Below are 27,578 nucleotides of genomic sequence, written 5' to 3'. Positions count from 1 at the left end.
AGCCAGGGGCCACAGGTCACACACCACCACACCCCACATCCCAGGTAGGCACACCTAAGCTGAACCAGAAATCCTTGTTGCCTTCCTCCAGAGCACACCCCACATCCCAGGTAGGCACACCTAAGCTGAACCAGAAATCCTTGTTGCCTTCCTCCAGAGGCTGATGATTCACACCAGGGGGTGGGCCAGGCGGTTGGCTCCGCCCACCAAGGAGATCACAGCTCTGGAGGCAGGAAGTACCAGGCAGATTAGCCCAGGGAGGGCAAGTGTAAACAACAAAGTGGAAAAGGAGGAAAGCAAGAAGTGGTGACAGAGCAGAGAGTGTGCAAGCCTGAGAGCCCAGCTTTGTGTAGGGCCAGAACAGCAAGGTCAGCGACGGCGGTGACTGTCTGGAGGGGGACCGTTTGGAAGATCCTGGAAGGACCCCGTTGGCTGTGTGCCCGGTGGTCTGGAGCAGTGTTCCGAAAGACAGTCAGCACCAGGGCAGGGGCCTCTCGGACCCCGGCAAGGCTAGGAGTCGCCAAATTTGCCGAATCCGTCAGTGAAGGGGACGTAGATTCCCCCAACAACCAAGTCCCGATTGAAGGCAACAGCCCAACCCGTACAACAGAGGCACCGCCACCGCCAGGGCACCAGTCTCTGAGGGCCAGCGCCTGCGGGCAAAGTGTAGTGCTCCTCCGGCCCAGCTTGAAGCCGGGGAGCGGGTTACCGGTGGGGACCCATCGCAACCATCCGTACATACAGGTGCAAGGAAGAGGGACATCACCGTCACCTACTGGGGAAGCAAAGCAGCCATCTGTGGGACCGTCCTACCAGCCGTTTGGTTTACCGTACAAACTGTGTCCAAGTCTCAGGCTGAGTGAGTACCACAGTGCCGCAAGGCACAGCGCTGCCCCCGCGTCCCTGCGCCCACCAAGCCCTGCACCTCCCAAGCCATCACCGGGCCCCGGGATCACCAACCCCTACCCACGGAGGGGCAACACAACACCTGGCTGCTCCCCATCACCATCCCCGGGATCCCCGCATTGAGCAGCGGTGGTGCTACACATCACCACAACCGTGGGTGGCGTCACGAACTATAACAATCCCCCACAGCCAACAACAAACCCCCTTTCACTCACGGGCGAGGAGTGCCGCTCGAGAACCCCCGGGATCCGGCCTACAGCTCGAGCCACCACTGAGCAGCGGCCGCCGGACCCGAGCAGAAGGGGTGAGCGCAGTGTGCCGACACCCTCCTCCCCGCCCGCGACAGTAAGGTTTTAATATTAGAGAGTGTAGGTACTATCCCAACTGGGTACACCTTGACGTTTGGTGGGATAGCTTTATGCTTTTTTGATCAAAAACAGTGTTTACTAAGTACCCTATTTTTATATGCACTATGCTTTTATTTAGTTACAGCAGGGTATGTTTTCACAATTTTTTTTTTCCTTGGTTTCTCTTAGTCTCATGGCCAGTGTGAACATGGTCTCACAAGTTCCATGTATACCATCTCATACTCCGGCTCACTTTTTTGTTTTTAGACAAATGTCTATACAGAGCAAAAAGCAGAGAGAGCAGTGTCAGCTCTGCTTCATTACTCTGTACAGACAAGTGTCTCTACAGCCCAAGAAGCAGGCTGACAGTGAGAGTATGATTCCACTTGCGTATGACTTGTGGGAGTCTCGCATTGGTATCACCCGGAACAGCGCACACTCTCCTGACAGGCGCGTCTCAGCTGCATGGAAATACATGCAGCTGACCCGCTCCTGTCAGGAGAGTGTGCGCCGTGCCGGGTGATACCGATGTGAGACTCGCACAGTGACAGTCAAAGTTCAATCGAGTCCATGGTTCATGGACTCGGGTGAACCCTGACGTCACCGTAAACATGGCCGAAGACTGCCGAGTGAGGAGCAGTGCAGTGAATACCACCAGAAGTTAATGATCAGACCTGGAAGCAGAAGCGGCCGGGAGACAGCGTCTGAACGGGTCTGCAGGACGCGTCGTGGGAGTGGTAAGTATAATGACCATGTTTATTATGTACTATATTCTTTATTTTTCAGGCCCCCCCCCGCCCAATCCCATGACTGTGAAGTCTAAATTTGGGGTTCGGACGCATGGTTGCGTTATCTCAGAACCGGATCTCGAACATTATAAAAAGATCCGGCGAGTCTCCCGAACACGAACATCGGGGGGTTCGCCCATCACTATACATATCCCCATGGTCCTGTGCTCAGTAGGAGTGAAAGACAATTTCCCGGCACAGTGTGGACATCACACCCTCGATAAATTGAAGCTCGTTAAGTGGACCTTAAAAAAAGAGACATTCTGTAGTATATTTCTTTAAAATTGTTGTCTTTTTGTGTGTGTACGTCAACCATGTTCCTCCTTGTGAACTATGAGCCTGAACAATTTCATAAGAACTGCTATTACAAAGCTTTTTTTTTTTTGTTATATCATTTTAACAATCCCAACTTCTTCAGAGATCATCACACAGAAGATGGATGACCCAGAGTTGCCGGCATAAATGTTTATTTTGCTACAAATAATTCCCGGCTTACGTAAGGAACCGCGAGCATTATTTAATGTCTAAAAATAGAAATCTTATAAAACCCAGCGGAGGCTAATTCAATTTCCTACACAAAGTATTGTAATTAGAGCACTGTTTGTGGAAATCATGAAGGTGCAAACTAGAAGATAATCCGACCGCGCCAAGAAAAAGAACTTGTTTATAATGAACTAAGTCTTGAAGGCTTCCTCATGCATTTGTGGCTTTGTACTTTATTTTGGGAAGAATATTTTGTATCCTTAGGTTTGCTAATTAAACTCAATATATGGTGATTGCAAAGGAGCAGGTAGTTGTCAAGCTACCACTAGGGGGCGCTGGGAGGTAGAGAAAGACTCCAGAGTGCAGTTATACAGAGGCTCCCTAAGAAGTTGATACCAAATGCAGGGATAGTCGATCAGCCAAGGTCTATGCTGGGATGTCACGTCTGTACAGAAGAGTAATGAAGCCAAATAACAGAGCCGAGGTCAAATGCCGGGAGGACAAGTAAGCACTGAAGAGAGTAAAGGAGACGACACTGTACAGGACCAGAGACAGGAGGACAGGGAAGTACTGAGGTCAAGTCAGGCAGGAAAGAAGAAGATCAGGTCGGGCAGGGGGGAAGGAGGTCAGGTCGGGCAGGAGGGAAGGAGGTCAGGTCAGACAGGAGGGAAGGAGGTCAGGTCGGACAGGAGGGAAGGAGGTCAGGTCGGACAGGAGGGAAGGAGGTCAGGTCGGGCGGGAGGGAAGGAGGTCGGGCGGGAGGGAAGGAGGTCAGGTCAGGCAGGAGGGAAGGAGGTCAGGTTGGGCAGGAGAAATGGAGGTCAGGACAGGGAGGGGGGAAGGAGGAACGGTACCGGGTAGCAGGACTAGAACAGAGAACTCTCACAGGAAGAGTTGCACGCAGCAGAGCCGGAAATATTACTGGTGGCGTTCCAAAATCAAGCGGTGTGAGTGCAGGAACGAGGCACCACCGAGCCAGCCCCTCCAACAAGACTTAACCCCATTGAAGTCCCGCTATAGTCATGACAGTAGTTGTTCATAATAGTCTAGCTGCGCCAGGAAAAAGCAGGTGTGCACAGTGCCTGATGACGTATATCGTGTATGTACCGGGGGCTACAGACATGCCCATCCTTATCTTTCTTTTTGGCTCAAGTTGTTTTGGAGGGAGTGGCACAAGATTACCAGCTTTGAAAAGAAGAAACATGATTTTACTGTATTTTGTTGGGAGATGTTCGTGCCATATGTCTCTTTAAGGCCACTGAGTGGATTGCAATCTTTCGTCATGTCATGGTAATATATTGAATTGGTTATTGAATGGGGGTCAAAACTTGCTGATGTTAGTGAAAGGTATCTACCAACAGGTGATATGAGCAAGGTATCGGTCTCAGTGGTGCTAATGACTTGGGTAGAAGAATGATGGTTTAGCGTGATGAGGCACATGATGATGACTGTACAGGCATGGTAGGGATAGTTAGCTGAGAGTCTTTCACTTGCCTTCCTCCTCCCTTGTCTTTGTTTTCTTTTTGTTTTTTCCTCCTCTGTCCTCTTTTTGTTTTCTTTCTTTTTCTCCAGTTGGACCGGAGTCCTATTTACTTTTCACTTTCTTTCCTTCTGCCATCACGAAGTTTTCAGTATGGCCGCTTTCACACTGCGTTCTGACTTCCGTTCACTGGTCCCGTCGGAGCTTCCTTCTGAATCTCCCGTTAAACGGGTTTCGGACGCATGTGCCGACGGGGTCATTGACTATAATAGTGCAGACTGAGTCACCGTGTGCACCATTTTCAGGAGTATACGCTTTCTGGAGGCAGACACCCGGATGTAGTAGACTGCATCTGGGTGTCCGTCTCTAATAAGCGTATACTCCCGAAAATGGTGCACATGGTTACTGAGTCTACATCATTATAGTCAATGGCCCCGTCGGCACATGCGTCCGAAACCCAGTTCCTGGGAATCCTGGCAAAGTCAGTGCGTCTCAGAAGCCGGGTGTTCTCTTTCCGGATTCATTAGGCGCACCGTGCATGATTGGAAGAACAACTTCTGCACTTCCGATCATTCTCAGTATGCCTCTATAAAGCCGGGACAAGTACACCTGACTTCTGAGGCCAACTGATGCTGCCGAAATGAACTGTGCGCATGTGCAACATTTCTAGGAGGAAAGATGTCTGGGGAACTAACTCCCCATCGACTAGTCAGGTATAATTTGCATACAAAAAACAGAGGTCATAAATGCTTTTTTTCTTACACATTGATCTTAGGGGCACTTTGCACACTACGATATCGCAGGTGCGATGTCGGTGGGGTCAAATTGAAAGTGACGCACATCCGGCGTCACAGGTGATATCGTAGTGTGTAAAGCCTTTTTGATATGATTAACGAGCACAAAATTGTCGTAATCGTATCATCGGTGTAGCGTCGGTCATTTCCATAATTTGGAAATGACCGATGTTACGATGTTGTTCCTCGTTCCAGCGGCATCACACATCGCTGTGTGTAAAGCCGCAGGAGAGAGGAACATTTCCTACCTGCGTCCTGCGGCTCACGCCAGCTATGCAGAAGGAAGGAGGTGGGCGGGATGTTTACGTCCCGCTCATCTCCGCCCCTCCGCTTCTATTGGCCGCCTGCCGTGTGACGTCGCACGACCCGCCCCCTTAATAAGGAGGCGGGTCGCCGGCCAGAGCGACGTCGCAGGGCAGGTCAGTTTATGTGAAGCTGCCATAGCGATAATGTTCGCTACGCCAACTATCACCATGATATCGCAGCTGCGACGGGGGCGGGGACTATCGCGCTCGGCATCGCAAGCATCGGCTTGCGATGTCGTAGTGTGCAAAGTGCCCCTTAGAGAATGATGTTATAGAGGCCTGGCTAGGAAGGGAATTTTGACGTGCAAATGTGAATGCTGCTGCAGTACCTGGCCCAGCGATATCGAAGCAGATTGTGACTGTGCCTCCTCTGCAAGCGAAGTACCTGGCACATAACATGGATGTCACTAATATGGTGCTCCAACCTCTACTGCTGGCCCTCCAATCTGTTGGATTGTAGGGGCCTAAGCAATACAGTGGTTAGCACTGAAGAGTGGGCAGCACTGTGGCTCAGTGTTTAGCACTGTATAGTTTGCAGCATAGTGGCTCAGTGGTTAGCACTGTTGCTCTGCAGCACTGGGGATCTGGGTTCAAATCCCATCAAGGACAAAATCTGTGTGGAGTTTGTATGTTCTCCCCGTGTTTGTGTCGTTTCCTTCGGTTTCCTCCACACTCCATTCTGATAGGGAATTTAGATTATGAGCCCCAATGGGGACGGTGATGATGTCTGTAAAGTGCTGAAGATGATGGTGCTATGTAAGCAAAATAAATAAATATCCTAGAGAACCTATTTCACAGTACAGGTGAGCCATTATATTGCAGGTTGTAGTTCCACTTTGCAGGCCGCTGTTTTGATCTTATTATATTGGATAATCTCTCTATCACAACGGGCCATTCTGACACCGTGACCGACGCATTTCACGTCCTCAGATTCTCTCTTTTCAAACCGAGGTTTTAGAAAATGCTGCAGTATCAGTATCAAATTAGTCCCTGTTCGGTAAAGAAAAATCTCCTCTCCGCTTCTCCCTGTCTGACGCCGATAAACAAGATAAAACGCGGGGCTCTAATTAGCGTGACACTTGTGTCTATGTCGCCTGAATGCGCTCTGATCAGATAACACACATGACATCTGCTTCTCCTGTCCGGATCTTCTCACATAGATGAGACATTACCCCCTTTGTTTTCTCAGCCTTGTAGAGATTAAAGTGTGAATTTCTTCAAAATGTGCGTGTGTATATGTGTATGTGTATATATATATATATATATATATATATATATATATATATATATATATATATATATAATGTGCGTGTATATATACAGTACAGAACAAAAGTTTGGACACACCTTCTCATCTCTAGAACAACTGTTAAGAGGAGACTTTGTGCCGCAGGCCTTCATGGTAAAATAGCTGCTAGGAAACCACTGCTAAGCACAGGCAACAAGCAGAAGAGACTTGTTTGGGCTAAAGAACACAAGGAATGGACATTAGACCAGTGGAAATCTGTGCTTTGGTCTGATGAGTCCAAATTTGAGATCTTTGGATCCAACCACCGTGTCTTTGTAGAAAAGGTGAACGGATGGACTCTACATGCCTGGTTCCCACCGTGAAGCATGGAGGAGGAGGTGTGATGGTGTGGGGGTGCTTTGCTGGTGACACTGTTGGGGATTTATTCAAAATTGAAGGCATACTGAACCAGCATGGCTACCACAGCATCTTGCAGCGGCGTGCTATTCCATCCGGTTTGCGTTTAGTTGGACCATCATTTATTTTTCAACACGACAATGACCCCAAACACACCTCCAGGCTGTGTAAGGGCTATTTGACTAAGAAGGAGAGTGATGGGACGCTACGCCAGATGACCTGGCCTCCACAGTCACCAGACCTGAACCCAATCGAGATGGTTTGGGGTGAGCTGGACCGCAGAGTGAAGGCAAAAGGGCCAACAAGTGCTAAGCATCTCTGGGAACTCCTTCAAGACTGTTGGAAGACCATTTTCGGTGACTACCTCTTGAAGCTCATCAAGAAAATGCCAAGAGTGTGCAAAGCAAAAGGTGGCTTTGCCAGTCAGCATTAAACATGGCTTTTAGATCGTTTCTCTTTCCAGAGGTGTCTTCCGGAGGTTTAGCAAACCTCCATACACTGACCACGGTCAGCATACACACCTCTGCATGAGATTTCTTCTTGCAGGCATAGCAGCCTTCACACACTGACCACATGCCAAATGGTCTTCATCTTAACAGGTGAGACACAACCATGGGGCAGAGGTATGTAGATTGCCAGACCCTACTGTCTCTCCAGCTATCTATACAAACTGGCCCAGATACGCCCTAGCAAAAGTCGTGGCACTACAAGTACCAGGACAGACATCCAGGTTTACACATTATATATATTCATTTTCTGTATGATACCACACAATACTATATTGTTAATAGCAGCATACCACCTGGCTGCAATGGGATCCATGTGCTGGTGGGCTGGTGCCTAATTCCACACACTACAGTATAGCGCAGCACATTGGCAGGGCAGAGCTTGATGAGTAGTTCTTATTTTGTAATGTTGGGGTGGGGGGTCTTTATGTGGGATATCACTGAGATCAGTCATACTGTGCAGAGCAATTTTTGGGGCATAATACTGCTTTACAGGTTATGAAAAGGCTATTTTAGAGGGTGAGAACACTGAGTGGCACAATTGCTGTGTTCGTGTCATAATACATGGGAGGTCTTTTGCTATAGGGCCTAATGATTTCTATGTGCACCGCTAATACCATAACATACCATACCCATGTTTTGTAGTTAATGCTGAACACATGGGAATCTTGTTCTCTACATTTACTATTCACAGTCTATTGCAGCACGGTGGCTCAGTGGTTAGCAAGGAGTTGGTATATTCTCCCCGTGTGTCACTCTATAAGATGTGGCGAGAGCGTTCAGAACAACAGATGTCTGATGAACGAAAAAAATACAACAAAACAATACAAGTAAGGGAAACTCTGGGGACACAATAACAGTGGACCCTTGCATTCGTGAAAGGGTACATGGGCACCTCTTATCCTCACCTGTAACTGACCCTACACTCCTAGCCAGGCCCTATACAGTCTCCTAAACTCGCCGAGCAGGATCCTGAGACTCTGAAAACACAACTCTGTAGTAGCCCTGGCTATTGCATTGCCAGGTGCTAGACACTAGCCCCACCACTGCACTAAGATGACACAAGGAAACGTGAGACAAACAGGGAAGATGGGAACAAAAGGATAAAGTCTGGCTTCTGGAACACTCCTTCACAGCTCCTTCCACCAAGAGGGCCAGAATACAAATTAATTTGTATAATCAGCAAAGATTGCTGGGAAATCTAGCTACTTAAACACAAAGTGGAGTGGCCACAGAGCAGCTGCTACTGACTTGCACTGCCGGAAAGCTGCTAGCAGAAAAACTGTTAACTGTTTCAGAACCAAATGAAACTAAACCACATTTAAATGTGGAGAGGAGAGGCTCCAATCCAAAAGCTGTCACTAGTCTCTAAAAACAGGGATATGACCGTGATACCGTGTTTCTGTGGATTTATTCCGGGTTCTTCGGTTGCCTCGCACACTCTAAAGATATACTGATAGGGAATTTAGCTTGTGAGCCCCAATGGGGACTGTGATGATCAGGTTTATGAAGTGCTGTGGAATTAATAGCGCTATATATGTGAGTAAAAGAAATAAATAAATATTGTAGGGGAATGCTTGCTAGAATAGTGTGTACCTCTCACCATGGTGGGGTACAGATCCTCCAATGCCAGGCCTTACCTCATCCCATTTGATGCGTCACTGTATAAGGAGATCAGAGGCCTGAAATCTTCCCTGTTGTCAATGCAAATTATCCATGCAGCCGCCACAAGTTGAGATGTTTTTTTTTTTAGCCAATTGCGTAATAAGTAAGTAACCGTAAAAAAAAAATGTTCGTGACCAAAAATGACAATTATTCACATAGACATAAGAGTAGAAGTGGCAGAAGCTGCACAAAATTTCAGTAGGTTTATAACAGGATTTATTCTAGAGCTTCCAAAAATTACCCAAAATATAAATACACATTGAATATGGATTAATCAGTCTATGCCTGGCTGTGACGCCAAACAATACTGCAAGCTGCAGCCAGATCCAGTATCAGAGGATGGAGGAATTTCTATAATAATCAGTCCTCAGAAGGCACAAACAAAAACCACTTACCCCCTAAAGGCTCAAAGTATAGAAGAGCGCACCGATAGCAGCACGAAACCCAAAATTGCAGATTCACTACTAACCTCATGTGCATGGCAGAGCTGAGTTTGCGGGGATTATATAGAGTCTCTTTATTGAAGGGCCGTAAGTATGCCAATGTGCCGCACAACCAGGGGCGCACATATAATTGGTGCCGCCTGTGCAGTCGCACAGGGGCCCAAAAGATTAGGGGCCCATTTTTACCTCCAAAGTAGGAGGAATTGTGCTTTTTGATAAGCTTTGAGGCTGCAAAGGGTCCATATATTGTTCTTGCACAGGGTCCTTTTATGTCTATGTCCACCAGCTCACACAACCGGGGTGCAATACAGTCCTGCGACTTCTATTATGGGTGCCACATTACAGCATGTGTAGAGAATAAAACCAAAGCCGCAGCTGATTGCACAAAAGGAACCAATTTGTTTAGGACCAGAAGAAAAAATTCCCCTAAAAAATAACCTTTCATTAAACATTTAAAAGGTATAAGATTTACCAAAAAAGTGTAACTCACCCTAGTAGTGCAAAGGCAAAAAGACTGGTAGATACCAGAATTAATTTTTGAAAAGGGGAGGGAGGTGGGGGGGGGGGGCTGTCCCTAATTTACCCCGAATTTTTATCCCTACCTGGCAATGACGCCCTAGGGTTGTGGCGCCCCCATTCACCGACGGGAGAGCCTAAAGTCACCCTAAAATGCCCTACAATACGCTAATATGTGCACCAAACGTGAAAATTAAACATTAAAATGCAAACTCATAATGACATAGTTTGCCAACATAGTACAATGACTTATCCTCATCAAACGTCGTCCCGAAGAGTTTCTCCCTATTTGCTTCACAGGGTTTGTTAGGGGACAGCTACAAACGAACTCCAGGACTGAAGATGTTGCATCCCGGTAGCAGCCAGAGTCTAGGTGCTGTGTGGAGAATCCCATGTGTAGAGAATACTTGCCAACTGTGGCTCCGGTGTCTCTACAGAGATGCTGACTTACCGCCGCAACCGGGTTGCGTCCTCCCCCTCACTTCCTCGGCCATCCTCATGTGCTGCTTCCTCCTTCCCCTCCCGGGCCCTGTACATGCCGCACCTAAGAGGTGCACACCCTGCTCTTAAAGGGCGTGTTATTTCCAGGAAATGCCTCTCAGCCTATGGCTGAGAGGCATGGTGTATTTAAGGCATTCTCCTATTAGGGGAGGTGCCTGTTCAATTCTTCTAGTTAGTCAGTGTTCCAGTCTTTATCTAGTTAGTTCTCAGGTCCTGAGCTTCCTGTCCTGATAACCCTGTGTCCATCTCCAGTACCTGCCATCCCATACCTGTCTGCCCCTGCCATGCCCACCATTCCTGTCCGTACCCGCCTGTCCAGCTTGTCTGTTACCCCGCCTGTGCCTGAGTCCCTCACCTGTCTTGGGAGTCAGCTGCCACAGTCCCGGTCACTGCCCTGGAAGTGGTACCTAGCGTCTGCCTCGCAATGGGCATTTAGTTAAGCCTCTACCACTAAAGAGTAAGCCCGGGTCCCCTCTGGTCCAGTAGGTCCACTAATCCCGCTTGATGCCACTACTGTGGCCGCGAGCGTTACACCAACTATCCCAAAAAGTTCTCAGAAGGCTCCCGGAAAAAAAGATAGCCCTCCGGGATTCCCAGAACAGTCGGCAGATTTCCCATTCGCCAGTTTGCAGAAGGTTTCTCCCGCTTGACACCGGGATGCTTTATCATTAGTGCTGTGGTGTCCAAACGCTCTTGTAGGCCAGCAGGGTCCCATCAGCGATGATTCTAATTAGTGATTGATTAGCGACTGAGCCCAAGTGTCATTTACTTTGATCCAATTCTCTTGCATGTGAAAATCAGAGCACAGGTTAGGAGAAGATGGAGAACTTAAGCGGGCTTTACACACAGCGACAGCGACATGCCGCTTGTGAAAGCACCCGTCCCCGTCGGTTGTGCGTCACAGGCAAATCGCTGCCCGTGGCGCACAACACCGCTAGGCCGCGTCACACATAATTACCTGCCTAGCGACGTCGCTGTGGCCGGCGAAACACCTGCTTTCTAAGGGAGCGGTTCGTTCGGCATCACAGCGGCGTCACTAAGCGGCCGCCCAATAGAAGCGGAGGGGCGGAGATGAGCGGGCTGAACATCCCGCTCACCTCCTTCCTTCCTTCCTCATTGCGGGCGGCCGCCTGTATGGTGATGTTCCTTGTTCCTGCGGTATCACACGTAGCGATGTGTGCTGCCGCAGGAACGATGAACAACCTGCATCCTGCAACAGCAACGATATTCGGGAAAGGAACGACGTGTCAGCGATCAACGATTAGGTAAGTAATTTTGATCGTTAACAGTCGTTCCTGAGTTTCACACGCAACGACGTCGCTAACGACGCTGGATGTGCGTCACAAATTCCGTGACCCAAGCGACAACTCGTTAGCGATGTCGTTGCGTGTAAAGCCCGCTGTAGTTTCTCCATCTTCTCCATTGTCTGTCTCGGCAGACTGCACTCGGATGACATCAGTGCAGTCCGATGTTTTGCACGCACCTGTTGACTTCTATGGATGCATGCCGTCCAATATACGCTGGCAATCGCACCTTGTAGTGATTTTTGAGATAAAGTGCAGTTGGGCACTGCCAAAAAAAACACACCAAAAACACAATTCAATGCATCACCAAAAAACCACACCGCTCAACGGCATCTTTAAACAGACCTTGGGCCGGATTTTTTGTGAAATTGCATCCACTTTTCTTGACCTATTAAATGTAGTAGATTTTTTGCAAAAAAAATTCGGAAACAAACCCAGCATTTATGCCAGGAGTGAACGTGGCCCAAAGGGAAAAAAAATTACTCGCATTGCTGAAAAATGCGAATGAATGGAGATGATATAACAATGTTCGTAGGAAATCATCTGTTACTGAATTACTGTTTATAAAATATAGAAAAATCTGGCACAGCATTAAACCGCGGCTCCCGCCGTTCTGCGCTCTCCCGGCTCATCCTGCTGTATTTCCCCAGACTCGTTAATATGCCTCGCACTCTTCTGTTTCTCATATTTGGACGCAGATTAATGTAGCATAATTGTCTAAGAAATAGAAATTGTGGCAATGCGAATTCTGTTTGGAGCCGTGACAAAACTAATTACTTGTGTTGTCTGCTTCATTAGGCCGCTCGTCTCTGTGCGTCTGCGCCGACGCCCGGCTGCCCCACAATAGACTAAAGCGTATTATTGAAGCACAGTGAAGGAACGCGCAGCAGCTGAGGCTGATTAGTATTGATTGGTATTTTTCCTTCTTAATTATTTTCCATTACGACTCTCAAAGCTCCTGCAAGCATTTTGATAGGATTATCCTTTTTACATCATGGCGAGCGATGAGAGGATTTCCATACTAGAAAGACCACTAGGGTTAAGAGCAAGCAGTCGCTAATGCTGTTCACTTCACTGGAGTGCGAGTATTGTTCGCGGTAATGGCTGGATCCAGCTGTTGGAAGAAGTTGCTGAGGTTGAGATGTGCGTGGTGCATACAATAACCACAACACCCAGCAGGTTGGAAGATATCCTTATGGTCCTGACAATCATGCACCATAAGGGTAAAAATGTGTTTTCAAGGGAGCGTCACACCGGTCCTACTCCCCCAGTTATGGTGGCATAATATATAGTGGCCGGACCTCTCCAGTCTTCATTCCAGACAGCTCGTCATTACATTGATTTGGTTGTAGAACCAGTAGTGCGAGTGTGATGCCCTGGCAAAACCAGGTTGTCACAGAGACTGTACAAGTCTCCAGGTGCAGGACTCCATCCTCCTTGGCATACCAACACAAACCCACACCCAGGTGCACAACACCAGCCATTAAAGCCTAGTCACCCTCCATGACAATAGGGACACACCAGTGGGCGGGACCAGGCGGATGGAAGCGCCCACTTAGGGGTCCTGAGGTGTTCTGGGAGGGATCAAGACAGTTGAAGTTGAAGTCTGAAGAGGGAGTTGAGTACTGACAGTTGAAGGGAGAGGAGTGTGGAGTGACAGCGGAGTCAGGGATTGGGGCCCCTGGACTACCGGACTACTGACTAGGTGGCAGACAGTGCCACGTGTGACGGAGATCTGGTCGCGGGAGACCCAAAGTGGACCGGGGCAGGGTTGTAATCCGCTGGTGCCAACAGCGGGAATTCAGTCCGGAGGCTGCAGTCGGGGTACCTGGACCCCAGGGCGAGGAAGGTTTCAAGCCCCTTGTCAATTAGCCAGCCGGGGACAAGATTCCACGTTTTGTCCCACCAGCAAGCCCAGAGAGCGAAACGGAAGCCCAACGCGGGAGAAAGGGTGTCCGCCAGATCCCACAGAGATCCCACAGGTCAGATTTCGTGAGCCACAGCTCCCAACATACAAAGTTACCGAGAGTGGACTTCTTCGTTTCAAGCGGAGTTGTTCTGTAGAAGACACGAACACTGAGTGCAGGAGGAAGGGACCCTGTTTGCTACACCAGGGTGTGGGACCCGAGTACACCCGCCGGAGGCTACCGGTCACTGGCAATTTGGTTTACCACTGGACTTTGTGTGCAATCCTTTGGAACTGGGAGTACACCATTCTGGCCCGGTCCGTCCTTGCCCCGGAACAACACCTCCCCTACCCGTGGAGGTGCCCCACTCCATCAGCCCCGGGCGTCCCATATACAGGCAGCGGCGGTGCTACAAACTCTCACCGCAACCCACGGGTGGCGTCACTGACAAACTTTCCCCCTGTAAATACACCCCCCTTATTGACTTGTGAGGACGTACGGCTGCACGAGCTCGTGTCCGGCTGTCACTTGAGCCACAGCGACGATCCCGGATCCGAGCGTCCCGAGCAGCCCCTGTCGTGGTCTATCCCCCGTCCGAAACATGAGCATTTCTCCAAAGTGTCCCAGGAGCCACGTTTCTATACCACAATGACAGGCCACTTGTTTGTTCTACTGTGAGCAGCCTGCGAAACCTAAACATGCTCCCATGGCTGCAGCCTCTCCGGACTTGTCTCCATCGAGCACATCTGGAACGTCATTAGTCGGTGATTACACAGAAGTTGCCAGCAGAGGATCTTGATGATTTACTCAAGTGCATTCAGCAGCAGAACCTTCATCAGACGACCATTAATGATCTCAGTGATAGCAGCAGAGACTGTAAGTGCCAGGATTTCTACAATTGGTGCTTATATTCCATGCTGAATAAATCGAGATGTTTTGAAAATATAGTTTCCATTTTTTCTTCAGTAACATGTCTATCCATCCTGTGTTTTTTCATTATTCCAAGACTTTTACTTCTTGCTGCTGCGACTTATGTTTTTATTCACTTATGTAGTGCTGACACATTCCGCGGCGCCGTACAGAGATTGCTCACACTGGTCACTGTCCACATTGGGACTCAAAATCTTAATGTCAAAATTAACCTTTCATTATGTTTGTGGTGTGGGAGATAACTGGAAAACCAAAGGAAACACATTCCAATATGGGGAACACAAAAATCCATCACTGGAACCCCCCCTTCCCCAAAACCCAGTATTAACCACTGTTCCGGTTATTTTCAATCCTATAGCCATTTAGGGGTTAAGTAAACATTTACCTCTTTCGGGCTACAGCTTTGAATCCAAAATGTCATAGCACTAGGATATGCTGTTGCTTAAAGGTGTCGTCCACTACTAGGACAACCCCTTTTTATTCCACATGTCTCCCCCAGGTAAAATATTAAAGCCTATATTCAGCTGCTGTACCGGCGCCCATCCAGTGGTGTCCGGGCTCGTGGTGACGGGGCTCCCTTGGAATTGTGACGTCACGTGAGCCCTGCGTCCAATCCATGCCGGCTTTATTCTCCCTGTCTTCACACACATCAGTGATTTCTCACGGACAGTGTTTCCGTGCGGCAGACACGCGTGCCCTTGTTTGCGCACGGAGACAAGTCCATTTTTTTTCTGATGCCACACGGATAAGTTACTGATGTCACACGGACCACATTATGGTGGGATCAGTGTGAAATGTACCAGAGAAAACATGTATCTTTGAAATAAAATGATTTTTATACTCACCTGTCTCCAGCGCTGCTGTCTCCGACCGCTGCTGTCTGCTGCTTCCAGGCTGGCTAATTATGCTCATGAATATTCACTGCACCGCGACCTGAAATTAACAGCAGCGGGGAGACCGCAGCGGCCGGAGGCAGCAGAGTCGGAGACATCAGCACCACACAGAGCAGTGCTGGGCACAGGTGAGTATAGAAGTGCCTGAACTCCATGTGCTATAACAGATAGCACACGGAGAACACACGTGTGCCAAACTGAAGGGCCATATGCATCTTTTACACATTAGGGAAAAATGTCGGTGTTTTTGACTGATGTGGGAAAGAGGCCTTACACAGATTTTGACAAACTTGTGATCAATATTTGAGAGGAAAAGGCCTTTTGTACATCGAAAAAACAAAAGATTTGTGTTTATATTTTTGTTCAGTATATGATAAAACCAGAAAATGTGTCTGGTCAGGAAAAAGGAAAATAAATTAATAAATATTGATATGGAAAATCAAGTTTTGCTGTTTTTTTTGCATTTTTTTATCTTTTTTTGCTGTATTCTTGGTTAATAAAAATAATTCTCTATTAAACATATACTATAGGAAAATGACAAATATTCCACACCTAAACAAACACTGCAAAAACGCAAACAAAAAAAAAGGAGCAAAGCCTGTAGAAAAAAAGGTGCAAAAACACTGCGTGTGAACATTGCTTTCACACTACTTTTTTTAACATGCGTCATGAATGTTTTTTTTAATGCAAAAACGGATCCAGTGCAAATGCGTTTTCATTTCAATGCATTTGCAATGGACTCGCGTCTACATGCGTTCACCTGCGTTCACATGCGTTATAGTGAGGATCCAGCGACTTGCAGTTTTTTAACATTTTTCAAAAACGCTACTTGTAGTGTTTTTGAGCTGCGTCCAAATACTGCAAATTGCTGGATCCTGACTATACTGCACGCAAACATATATTTATTTAGTTACAGCAGGGTATTTTTTCACAATTTTTTCCTTGGTTTCTCTTTGTCTTATGGCCAGTGTGAACATGAGCTCACAAGCTCCATGTATACCATCTCATACTCCGGCTCACTTTTTTGTTTTTATGTAGTTTTTTTGTATTCAGTACAAACAGGGAGTGGCCCCCTTCTCAGTGAGCTGGGCATTTCATTCTGTGAATCCCCCTGACTGTGTGTCCTGTTGGGACCCGGTCACTCTCAGCCCTTAGCCACATTGAGGCCTATTTTAGACCCATGGTAAGGTTTTAATATTAGAGAGTGTAGGTACTATCCCAACTGGGTACACCTTGACGTTTGGTGGGATAGCTTTATGCTTTTTTTTGATCAAAAACAGTGTTTACTTAGTACCCTATGTTTATATGCACTATGCTTTTATTTAGTTACAGCAGGGTATTTTTTCACAATTTTTTCCTTGGTTTCTCTTTGCACGCAAACATATGTGAACGCTGGCATGCTGATAGACAGGATCCTGCTTGCTCTACTGAGCATGCCCAGAAACCAGCCTCAGGTGATCAGTCTCTCTCTCTGCCTCCCTCTCGCCCCCTCCCTCTCGCCCCCTCCCTCTCTCCCCCTCCCTCTCTCCCCCTCCCTCTCTCCGCCTCCCTCTCGCCCCCTCCCTCTCTGTCTCTCTCCCCCTCCCTCTCTCCCCCTCCCTCTCTCCGCCTCCCTCTCGCCCCCTCCCTCTCGCCCCCTCCCTCTCGCCCCCTCCCTCTCTGTCTCTCTTCCCCTCCCTCTCTCCGCCTCCCTCTCGCCCCCTCCCTCTCTGTCTCTCTCCCCCTCCCTCTCTCCGCCTCCCTCTCGCCCCCTCCCTCTCGCCCCCTCCCTCTCTGTCTCTCTCCCCCTCCCTCTCTGCCTCTCTCACCCTCTCCCTCTCCCCCGCCTGAGAGCTGCAGACACTTGTAACCAAGATAAATATCGGGTAACCAAGCAAAGCGCTTCTCTTAGTTACCCGATGTTTACGTTGGTTACGTGTGCAGGGAGCAGGCAGCCGGCTCCTAGCACCTGCGGATGCTCGTAACTAATGTAAATATCGGGTATCCAAGCAAGTTACCCGATGTTTACCTTGGTTACGAGCCTCTGCAGCTGTCAGAAGCCGGCTCCCAGTCTATCACCTTCAGTTCCCCTCACTCCCGATCACATGACTCCAATGCCCGCCCATAAACTTAAAGTGACCGGATCCTGCAAAATAACACATGCGTTTGCATGCGTTTTTTTGCTGTAAAAACAGGATCCGCTTTTACAGCAGAAAAACGTTTATGACGCATGTTAAAACAACGTAGTGTGAACATTGCCTAATTTTTAAGATGAAGCGAGATAGAGACGTTCATCAGAAGATAAGGGATTTTTTTTGTAAGAATTAGGTTGGATGCATTTAATTAGCAAACATCGAATACCTGGGGGATTCCAGATTTTATTTGCGTGGGAAACACAGATGCAGTCCACAAACTGCGGAATATTGAATGGAGACGAGAAGAGCAAATAATATACAGTTGCGGAATACTTGATTTCCCCGAACGTCTCGTTGTCTGCGCTCGGCGGTGTACTGTGTTATTAAAATCTAATCACACTAAATCTGCTCTGTCTACTGGTCAGGTTTCTTGGGAAAGTTAATCAAGCAATTAATAAGAAACGCTCCTCAGTTTTTAAATTTCAACTCTTTTTTTTCCCTCCTTGTTTTGTCACAGAAGTGTGTTCAGCCAGATCTGACTCGAAGTTTTACATAAGTGACCTGACGTGTGATTATTGTAATAGTCTTCCTCTGCTGCCTCCGGTCCAGAATTATAAGGGAAAGTCTACAAATAATGACTCGTGCCAGCAGCAGAGAGGCGTTAGAGCGTGTTTAATCAGAAATAGTGTTACTGTATGGCACTATTATATGTGTATTGTAATCTGGGGCAGATTAAGAGTAAGCAGGACCCCCCCGCCCCCCCCCCCAAGCCGATATATAATGTGAGATGTCACATAATCCTCTTTTAAAGGAAACCTGTCACCAGTTTTTTGGACTATAAGCTGCGGCCACCACAACCAGGCTCTTATATACAGCATACTAACATGCTGTATATACAGTCATATGAAAAAGTTTGGGCACCCCTATTAACCCCTTCACGACCATGGACGGATATATCCGTCATGGAGCGTGTCCCGTTAAGCCTCGCCCCCTGCCGCGGGCAGGCGTCGGCGGTCGGCACACATATCAGCTGTTTTCAACAGCTGACATGTGTACCTGCTAGCCGCGGGTGGAATCGCTTCCACCCGCGGCCATTAACCCCTTAAATCTTGCTGCCAAAGTCTGGCAGCAAGATCTATATGCGCGCGGCCATGTTTTTTACTTACCGCCGCCCCCACCAGAAGTCACGTGCGTGATCACGTGACTATCGGTGGTTGAAATCGTAGCACAGGATCATGTGATGATGCCTGCAGCTATGAAGTTTCACTTTCGTTTTCCCTCGGCCGCGAGCAGAGAGAAACAGAAAGTGACTGAATCTGCTGTTTACAGCTGTATAGCTTTGATCAGCAGATAGATAAGAGCGATCGGATTGCTGATCGCTATAGCCCCCTAGGGGGATTAGTAAAATAAAAAAAAAAGTAAAAAAAAAAAAGTTTTAAAAAATAAAAAACAAAAAACCTAAAAGTTCAAATCACCCCCATTGAAAATTAAAGGGTTAAAAAATAAATAAATATACACATATTTGGTATTGCCGCATTCAGAAATGCCCGATCTATCAAAATATAAAATCAATTTATCTGATTGGTAAACGGTGTAGTGGCAAAAAAATTCCAAACGCCAAAATTACGTTTTTTGGTCGCCGCAAGTTTTACGCAAAATGCAATAACAGGCGATCAAAACGTAGCATCTGCGCAAAAATGGTACCATTATAAACGTCAGCTCGAGACGCAAATAATAAGCCATCACTAAGCCATAGATCCCAAAAAATAAGAACGATACGTGTTTCGGAAAATGTCGCAAAACGTGCGCCACTTTTATTGGACAAACTTGTGAATTTTTTTTAACCCCTTAGATACAAGTAAGCCTATACATGTTTGGTGTCTACAAACTCGCACCGACCTCAGGCATCATACCCACACATCAGTTTTACCATATAGTGAATACCGTGAATAAAACATCCCAAAAACTATTGTGCCATCCCACTTTTTTTGCAATTTTTCCACATTTGGAATTTTTTTGCTGTTTTCCAGTACACCATATGGTAAAACTTATGTTTTCATTTAAAAGTACAACTTGTCCCGCAAAAAACAAGTCCTCATATGGCAAGATTGCCGGAAAAATAAAAAAGTTACGGCTCTCGGAAGAAGGGGAGCAAAAAACAAAAACGCAAAAACGGAAAGTGCCCCGGGGCTGAAGGGGTTAATGTTACCCTTTTTTCTTTATAACAATTTGTATTTTTGCAACAGCTATTTCAGTTTCATATATCTAATAACTGATGGACTGAGTAATATTTCTGGATTGAAATGAGGTTTATTGTACTAACAGAAAATGTGCAATCCGCATTTCAACAAAATTTGACCGGTGCAAAAGTATGGGCACCTCAACATAAAAGTGACATTAATATTTTGTAGATCCTCCTTTTGCAAAAATCACAGCCTCTAGTCGCTTCCTGTAGCTTTTAATGAGTTCCTGGATCCTGGATGAAGGTAGATTTGACCATTCCTGTTTACAAAACAATTCCAGTTCAGTTAAGTTTGATGGTCGCCGAGCATGGACAGCCGCTTCAAATCATCCCACAGATTTTCAATGATATTCAGGTCTGGGGACTGGGATGGCCATTCCAGAACATTGTAATTGTTCCTCTGCATGAATGCCTGAGTAGATATGGAGCGGTGTTTTGGATCATTGTCTTGCTGAAATATCCATCCCCTGCGTAACTTCAACTTCATCACTGATTCTTGCACATTATTGTCACTGCACTCCTCACACACACATCAGGCTCTGCACCGCACACACACATAGGGCTCTGCACCGCCCACCACATCGGGCTATGCACTCCCCACACACGCATAGGGCTCTGCACCCCACAGCACATAGGGCTCTGCACCGCACACACACACATAGGGCTCTGCACCACACACACACATAGGGCTCTGCACCCCACACACACATAGGGCTCTGCACCCCACACACACATTGGGCTCTGCACCCCACACACACATTGGGCTCTACAACCCACACACACATCGGGCTCTGCAACCCTCCCCCCCCCCCCCACACACACACACACACATGGCGCTCTTTATTGACCCCCCACCCCCACCCCGATAGAGACCACATGTAGGGAATACATACTTACCCCTCCTCGGTCCCCGCCGCTCCTGCAAGGTCGTCCTCTGTCTGGTCTGGACATATCAGCACAGTAGTGACGTCACCGCTGTCCTAAACTGTCAGACACAGACAGCGGGACAGTGATGAGAAGCAGCGCTGCGCACCCTCTCATCAGCGCTTTCAAATGTATCGGCATCTGTGATGTGTGATGCCGGTACATTTGAATGTGCAATCCTGATCAGGGGACCGGTGCTGGCGGTGACTCCACAGCAGCCGCAGGCAGGCCCCTCCCCTCAGCTCACGGGTCCAACAGCAGTGCCGGGGAAGGTTGCGGGTAGAGTACAGGGTGCGGGGGAATGCGTGGGAGGGTGCAGGGAAGGGGGCGGGGACTCCACGCACTGTACCGGCCCAGTAGGGCGGCAACAAGCTGTTCCCAGATTTGCATGTCAACATGGTCCTGCCCATGTTGACATGAAATGACCGGAAGCAGCAAAATCGTGGCAGGAGCGGTCACATGGCCGCTCTGAGCCGGGGGAGAGGGGCTGAAAGCAGGGCAGGTAAGTGCTTTCTATCTACTTACCTGCCCCAATGTAGCCCAATAGGGAAATAATAAAAAAAAGTCAAAATAAGCCGGATAACCCTTTAAGAAATTGATGATGTGTATACATTTTTCTGAGTAGAGTTTTGGGCTTAAAGTGAAGTTGAATTAGGAATTTCATAATGTTCTTAATGTGGAGAATCATCACTGTAGGATCTGCTGCACTGATCTCTGGAACAAAGCGAGTTCCTTTGACCCCAATATATGACCTTGGAGGGCCGATTTGACATCATCCAATGATAGTACATAATGTCTTTCTGCAGGTACGTTTACATCCCGATGGGCGGCTCACACTCGGGGCTGGGAGGAATGCTGCTATCCACTGCGTCTACCTTTATCTTTGTGAGTTACTGGCACGGAGGCCATGAATATCTCTGGTACTGGGCAGCACTCAACTGGATCGGCATCATAGTGGAATATGGATTCAAAAGACTCCTCTCTCTTCCATTTATTGAGGACAAAATTGTAAGTACTAAAGACTCTTGTAATGAAAGAATTGTTTGAATCTAGAGATGAGGTATGGTATGATCAGACCATGTCCCTGTACGGTCAGACACGGCCATTACACAGTACACAGCAGGGACACATATATAAGATTATCTCAGCACAGGGACATTTTTTTAATCACATCCAATTGTGGAAATAATTATTATTCCAAGATCTATTGATTAAAATAGATTTTGCTCTTGGGAAAACCCCTTTAATCCCTTCACCACCAGGCGTTTTTTCATTTTCCAGTTTTTCTTCCCTTTCTTCAAAGAGGCTTTACCTTTGTATTTTTCCATCAATATAGCCATATCAGGGCTTGTTTTTAGCAGGACGAGTTGTACAGGAAGGGAAATGTTGTACAGGAAGGGTAATGCTGTATATGAAGGGTAATGTTGTACAAGAGGGGTAATGTTATACAGGAAGGGAAATGTTAGGCTGTGTGCACACGTTATCAAAAACAGGAGGACAAAGTGGCTAATATGCAAAGAATTACAAATATTTATTCAATAGTATACAAAACATTACAAAAATATCGTGGAGAAGAAGAGCAAGACATGACAAAAAACTGGCATCATGGATGGTAAAGCAGTTAATACAAAGGGCTGCACTGAAGGCTGAAATGGTACAATGCCATATAGTCACAGTATAAGTATATAATCAATCACAAAAACATACCCAGTGCAGCCGAAATAAGAGGTAATAAAGTGCCAGTAGTGCAGAGGACAGAGGTCTGGATACCCCCTAGGAAGGGTAACGCGCGTTTCGCGTGAAAAGAGTAACTTCCTAGGGGGGTATCCAGACCTCTGTCCTCTGCACTACTGGCACTTTATTACCTCTTATTTCGGCTGCACTGGGTATGTTTTTGTGATTGATTATATACTTATACTGTGACTATATGGCATTGTACCATTTCAGCCTTCAGTGCAGCCCTTTGTATTAACTGCTTTACCATCCATGATGCCAGTTTTTTGTCATGTCTTGCTCTTCTTCTCCACGATATTTTTGTAATGTTTTGTATACTATTGAATAAATATTTGTAATTCTTTGCATATTAGGCTAAGTTCACATTTCCGCTAAAATCTATCAGTCACAATCCGCTGCTCTTGTAAACAGCGGAATCCGTTTAGCGGATTCCGCTGCTCCCATAGACTTGTATGAGCAGCGGATTGTGACTGATGATGCTGCGTTGCACCCTCCGCCCGACTGATCAGTCGTGGAACGACTGACCGCCGGGCGGGAGGAACGCAGCATGTAACGTTTTTTGAGCAGCGAGATCCGTCGGATTTCGCTGCGCATGCTCTCTGGCTCCCTGCACACGTCACCAGCTTTGGTTGGTTACCCGATATTTACCCTGGTTACGGTGCAAGGAGCCAGCGCTAAGCGGTGTAGGCCCGTAACCAAGGTAAATATCGGGTAACCAAGGTAAACATCGGGTGCTTTGCTGTTACCCGATATTTAGGCTGGTTACGTGTGCAGGGAGGCCGACACTTCCCCGCTCGGCCCCGCCCCCTCCCGCACTCCGCACATGTATGTACACACACACACACACCTGTCCCCAGCCATGCAGACAAGCACTGACACCCTCGTCTGGCCCCGCCCCCTGCTCGGCTCCGCCCCCTCCCGCACTTTGCATGTGCACACACACACATACATACATACATACATGCACATACACACATTCACTCACACACTCACCTGTCCCCAGCCATGCAGACCGCAGCACTTCTACTGACATCCTCAGCGCCTGGCCCCGCCCCCCGCTCGGCTCCGCCCCCTCCCGCACTTTGCATGTGCACACACATACATACATACATACATACATACATACATACATACATACATGCACATACACACACTCACTCACTCACAGATACACTCACCTGTCCCCAGCCATGCAGACCGCAGCACTTCCACTGACATCCTCAGCGCCTGGCCCCGCCCCCCGCTCGGCTCTGCCCCAGAACTCCGCCCCCCGCACACAACGGAATCCGACAAAGAATTCTGTTCTTTGTCATCCGTTGTACAGCGTTGAACAGCGCATCAGTCACATGCGTCAAGCGACGCATGTGACTGATACAAATCAACGGAAATGTGAACTTAGCCTTAGCCACTTTGTCCTCCTGTTTTTGATTGCTGCCTGTGGTGTGCACACCTCTCCACGGTTTAAACCCTTTTGCTTTTTCCGTGGTTCTTTCATAATTGAGATTATGTTTAATGCCTAATGGATTATTATGGTATTTTAATTTTGTGTGCACACGTTGCGTTTTTTACCGCAGAAACGCTGCGTTTAGAACCGCAGCGTTTCAGTGGCAAATTGCATGCGTTCAGCTTTCCCAGCAAAGTGTATGAGAAAGCCGAAAAATCAGTGCACACGCTGCGTTTCTAAACGCAGCGTTTTGGATGCCAAAAATCGGTGCGGAAAGAAAAGCAGCATGTCACTTCTTTTGTGCGGTGTGGCTGCGTTCTCTCCCCCATTGAAATCAATGATGCGGGTCAGAACGCAGCTACACCGCAGTGAGCTGCTTTTTTGTTGCGGTCCGCGGGCTTTGTCGGCACGCCAGAACGCAGGCATTTACCTGGAAGTGAGGTCAAGAGGTTTCCTGTTGACCTCACTTCCTTGCAAAGTCCTGGAAAGCCCCCGGTGTCACCAGAGTGCCCGCCCGACCCCCGACCACCCTCCCGAAAATCCAACATGGCCGCGCTCACAGTAGCGCACCGGCCGCAACCTACTCCTATGATTTCTGTCGCATGTGCCTTGAGACATGCGACAGAAAAATGCCCCCCAGGCCCTGCCAGGTCACCCCCTGTTCCCCCGGTATTCCCCCTTACCTGTCCGGTCGCAGCGCTGATCCCCCGCGGCCCCCTCCTCCTTCATAGCAGACGCCGGTCAGTGCGGTCACATGAGCAGAGCAGCTGACAGCTCAGCACTGTGTTCAGAGAGCTGTGCTGGCTGCTCGCACTCTGCAGCTGTGACCCGGGGAGAGTGGGTGCAGATTTTTGGCACCCACTCTCCTCAAATGGAGGGTCTGCCCTCCTAGAAAATGGGGGATACGTTCCCTGAACGTGCCCCCATATTCTAGAAGGTCCAGAGCTGACGTGGGACGTCCAAATGGATTTCTGCTGACCCATTTTTTTCAAATTTTTTGATTAAATTGGAGAACAAGGGAATGATTTGGGGAGTGTTTTTTCTAATAAAAAAATTTTTGTCATTTTTTTTTTTGCTTTTGTTTACTGTCAATTAGTTATGTCTGGTATCTGATAGACACCGTGACATCACTAATTGCTGGGCTTGATGCCAGGTGACATTACACATCTGGTATCAACCCCATTTATTACCCTGTTTGCCAACGCACCAGGGCGCGGGATGAGTTGGGGCGAAGCGCCAGGATTGGCGCATCTAATGGATGTGCCACTTCTGGGGCGGCTGCGGCCTGCTATTTTTAGGTTTGGAAGAGTCCAATAACCATGGCTCTTCCCACCCTGAGAATACCAGACCCCAGCTGTCAGCTTCACCTTGGCTGGTGATCTAATTTGGGGGGACCCCATGTTATTTTTTTTTAATTCTTTATTTATAAATAAAAAAAAAAAGCCTGGGGAGCCCTCCAAATTGATCACCAGACAAGATGAAGCTGCCAGCTGTGGTTTGCAGGCTACAGCTGTCTGCTTTACCCTGACTGGCTATCAAAAATAGGGGGGACCCCACGCCATTTTTTCATTGGTTTTTTTTTGGGATAAATACTAAGCTAGGCACCCTTTAGTGCCACATGAAAGGTACTAAAGGTGCCAGCTTAGAATATGCAGGCGGGGTTAGGACGTTATATATATTTGACATCCATTCATCCATTGACGCTTTTTTGGCTGTGTGCCCACAATCAGGTTTTGCAGTGGTTTGGGCGCTGAGTGTTTTCCCTGCGTCCATAGCGCTGCGTTGTGCAGTAGAAGCACAGTGGAAGGATTTTTGGAGATCCCGTGCCCAATGTGCTTCTTTTCTCCGCAGCATAAACTGACCGGTGGGGTGGCTTCCCGAGCCTCAGCATGTCAATTTATGCTGTGGAGACGAGAGTGCTCTCTGCAGGTAGAATAGAGCTGAAGTCCACAGCAGCCTGAACCCAAATCGTGGGCATGGGCAGCTGCGGTCTCCCATGGACAACACTCACATCTCTGCAGGAAGGCTGACACTGTGTACTAGACGCCGTGTCGCTGGATCACGGCCACATAGCCTAAAAGTGAGAATATTGTTGCTACAGCAACATTTTGGGTGAAGTAGCTGTGGATTCAAAATGCTTAATATACTCCTGAATAAAATCCTTGAGGGGTGCAGATTCCAAAATGGGGTCACTTGTGGGGGTTTTCTGACGTATAGGTGCCCAAGGGGCCCTGCTAATGTGACATGGTGCGCGAAGTTTATTTCAACTTTTCCAAAATTCAAATGGTGCTCCTTCCATTCCAAGCCCTCCCATTTATCCAAACAGAATGTGGAGAAGGAAATGACATCACAGGGTTTTTTTTTCCAAAGTTCTGTGTTCAACCAACTTTATTAACACTGACAAGTCTTAAAAAACACACCTAAAAAAACGCATGAAAAACACATTCAAAAACGCTTGCTTGCATGCGTTTTCGATGCGTTTTTCTCAAAAAGCATTGTTTACAATTCTCTCCTCTCCCCTCAACTCTTTTTTTTCCCTCCTTGTTTTGTCACAGAAGTGTGTTCAGCCAGATCAGAAATGTTGTACAGGAAGGGAAATGTTGTACAGAAAGGGAAATGTTGTACAGGAAGGGAAATGTTGTACAGGAAGGTTAATGTTGTACAGGAAGGGAAATGTTGTACAGGAAGGGAAATGTTGTACAGGAAGGTTAATGTTGTAAAGGAAGGGTAATGTTGTACAGGATGTGAAATGTACAGGAAGGGAAATGTTGTACAGGAAGTGAAATGTACAGGAAGTTTAATGTTGTACAGGAAGGATAATGTTGTACAGGAAGGTTAATGTTGTACAGGAAGGGAAATATTGTACAGGAAGTGAAATGTTGTACGGGAAGGGAAATGTTGTACAGGAAGGGCAATGTTGTACAGGAAGGGAAATGTACAGGAAGGTTAATGTTGTACAGGAAGGTTAATGTTGTACAGGAAGGTTAATGTTGTACAGGAAGGGAAATGTACAGGAAGGTGAACGTACAGGAAGGGAAATGTTGTACTGGAAAGGAAATGTTTTACCTCACAGAAAGAATCAGCTGTGCTGTAATGCCTGTATACTCCTTTGCTTCCTCCCCGACTCAGAAGATGTGGTATGATCAGACCATGTTCCTGTACGGTCAGACACAGGACGAGAAGGAGGTTCAGGTTCGTAGAGCTCAGGTCCAGTGGCCTCAGGGCTCGGAGGAAGGGATGGGGGTGGGTGAGGGTTGCAAATTTTTTTGCTCAACTCAAAGTAAAACTATCTATACCTCTGCTTAGCTTCTCCTCCTCTATAACCGCTGCCGGCAGATCAGGCGCGGCGCTCAACTTTTTCGTTATTTAGCTTCTGTATCAAATGGTTCTAATGTTCATTAACTAAAAAGTGTAAATGTCCTATAAAAGCACAATAATAATAATAATGGGAGCCGGTGTATATCCATAGTCTTCTTTACGTCGCTGCTAAAGTTCTTAAGGGAGATGTTGAAATGGAAATGATGCGTTTAATGGAAAATTTCTAGTAGACAAAGCTCAAGAAATGTAAAGCACTTGGTGCAAATAAGATGAAACGAAATTGAGGCGGCATATTGTATTTGCATTACAAAAATCAAGGTTTTAGAACATTTATATTTCCATCTGATTGTCACGTCTGTCTCTTTGCATGATGAGACTAGTGACAGATT

At 47.4% G+C, this 27,578-nt stretch overlaps 1 protein-coding gene across 7 annotated transcripts in view; it reads left to right on the top strand.

Moving 5' to 3' along the window:
• HHAT (hedgehog acyltransferase) overlaps positions 1 to 27,578 on the top strand; it is a 407,838-nt gene that overhangs the window by 247,979 nt on the left and 132,281 nt on the right. For all 7 annotated transcript variants that reach the window (XM_075339171.1, XM_075339170.1, XM_075339169.1 and 4 more), the window contains one exon: positions 21,500 to 21,701. In XM_075339171.1, coding sequence (XP_075195286.1) covers positions 21,500 to 21,701 — 202 coding nt within the window. The remainder of the gene's footprint in view (positions 1 to 21,499; positions 21,702 to 27,578) is intronic.

Source organism: Anomaloglossus baeobatrachus, chromosome 3, assembly GCF_048569485.1.
Source record: "Anomaloglossus baeobatrachus isolate aAnoBae1 chromosome 3, aAnoBae1.hap1, whole genome shotgun sequence".
NCBI lineage: Eukaryota > Metazoa > Chordata > Amphibia > Anura > Aromobatidae > Anomaloglossus > Anomaloglossus baeobatrachus.
Note: the sequence above shows the minus strand (reverse complement) of the source record. Positions and strands in the feature narration are given on the sequence as shown.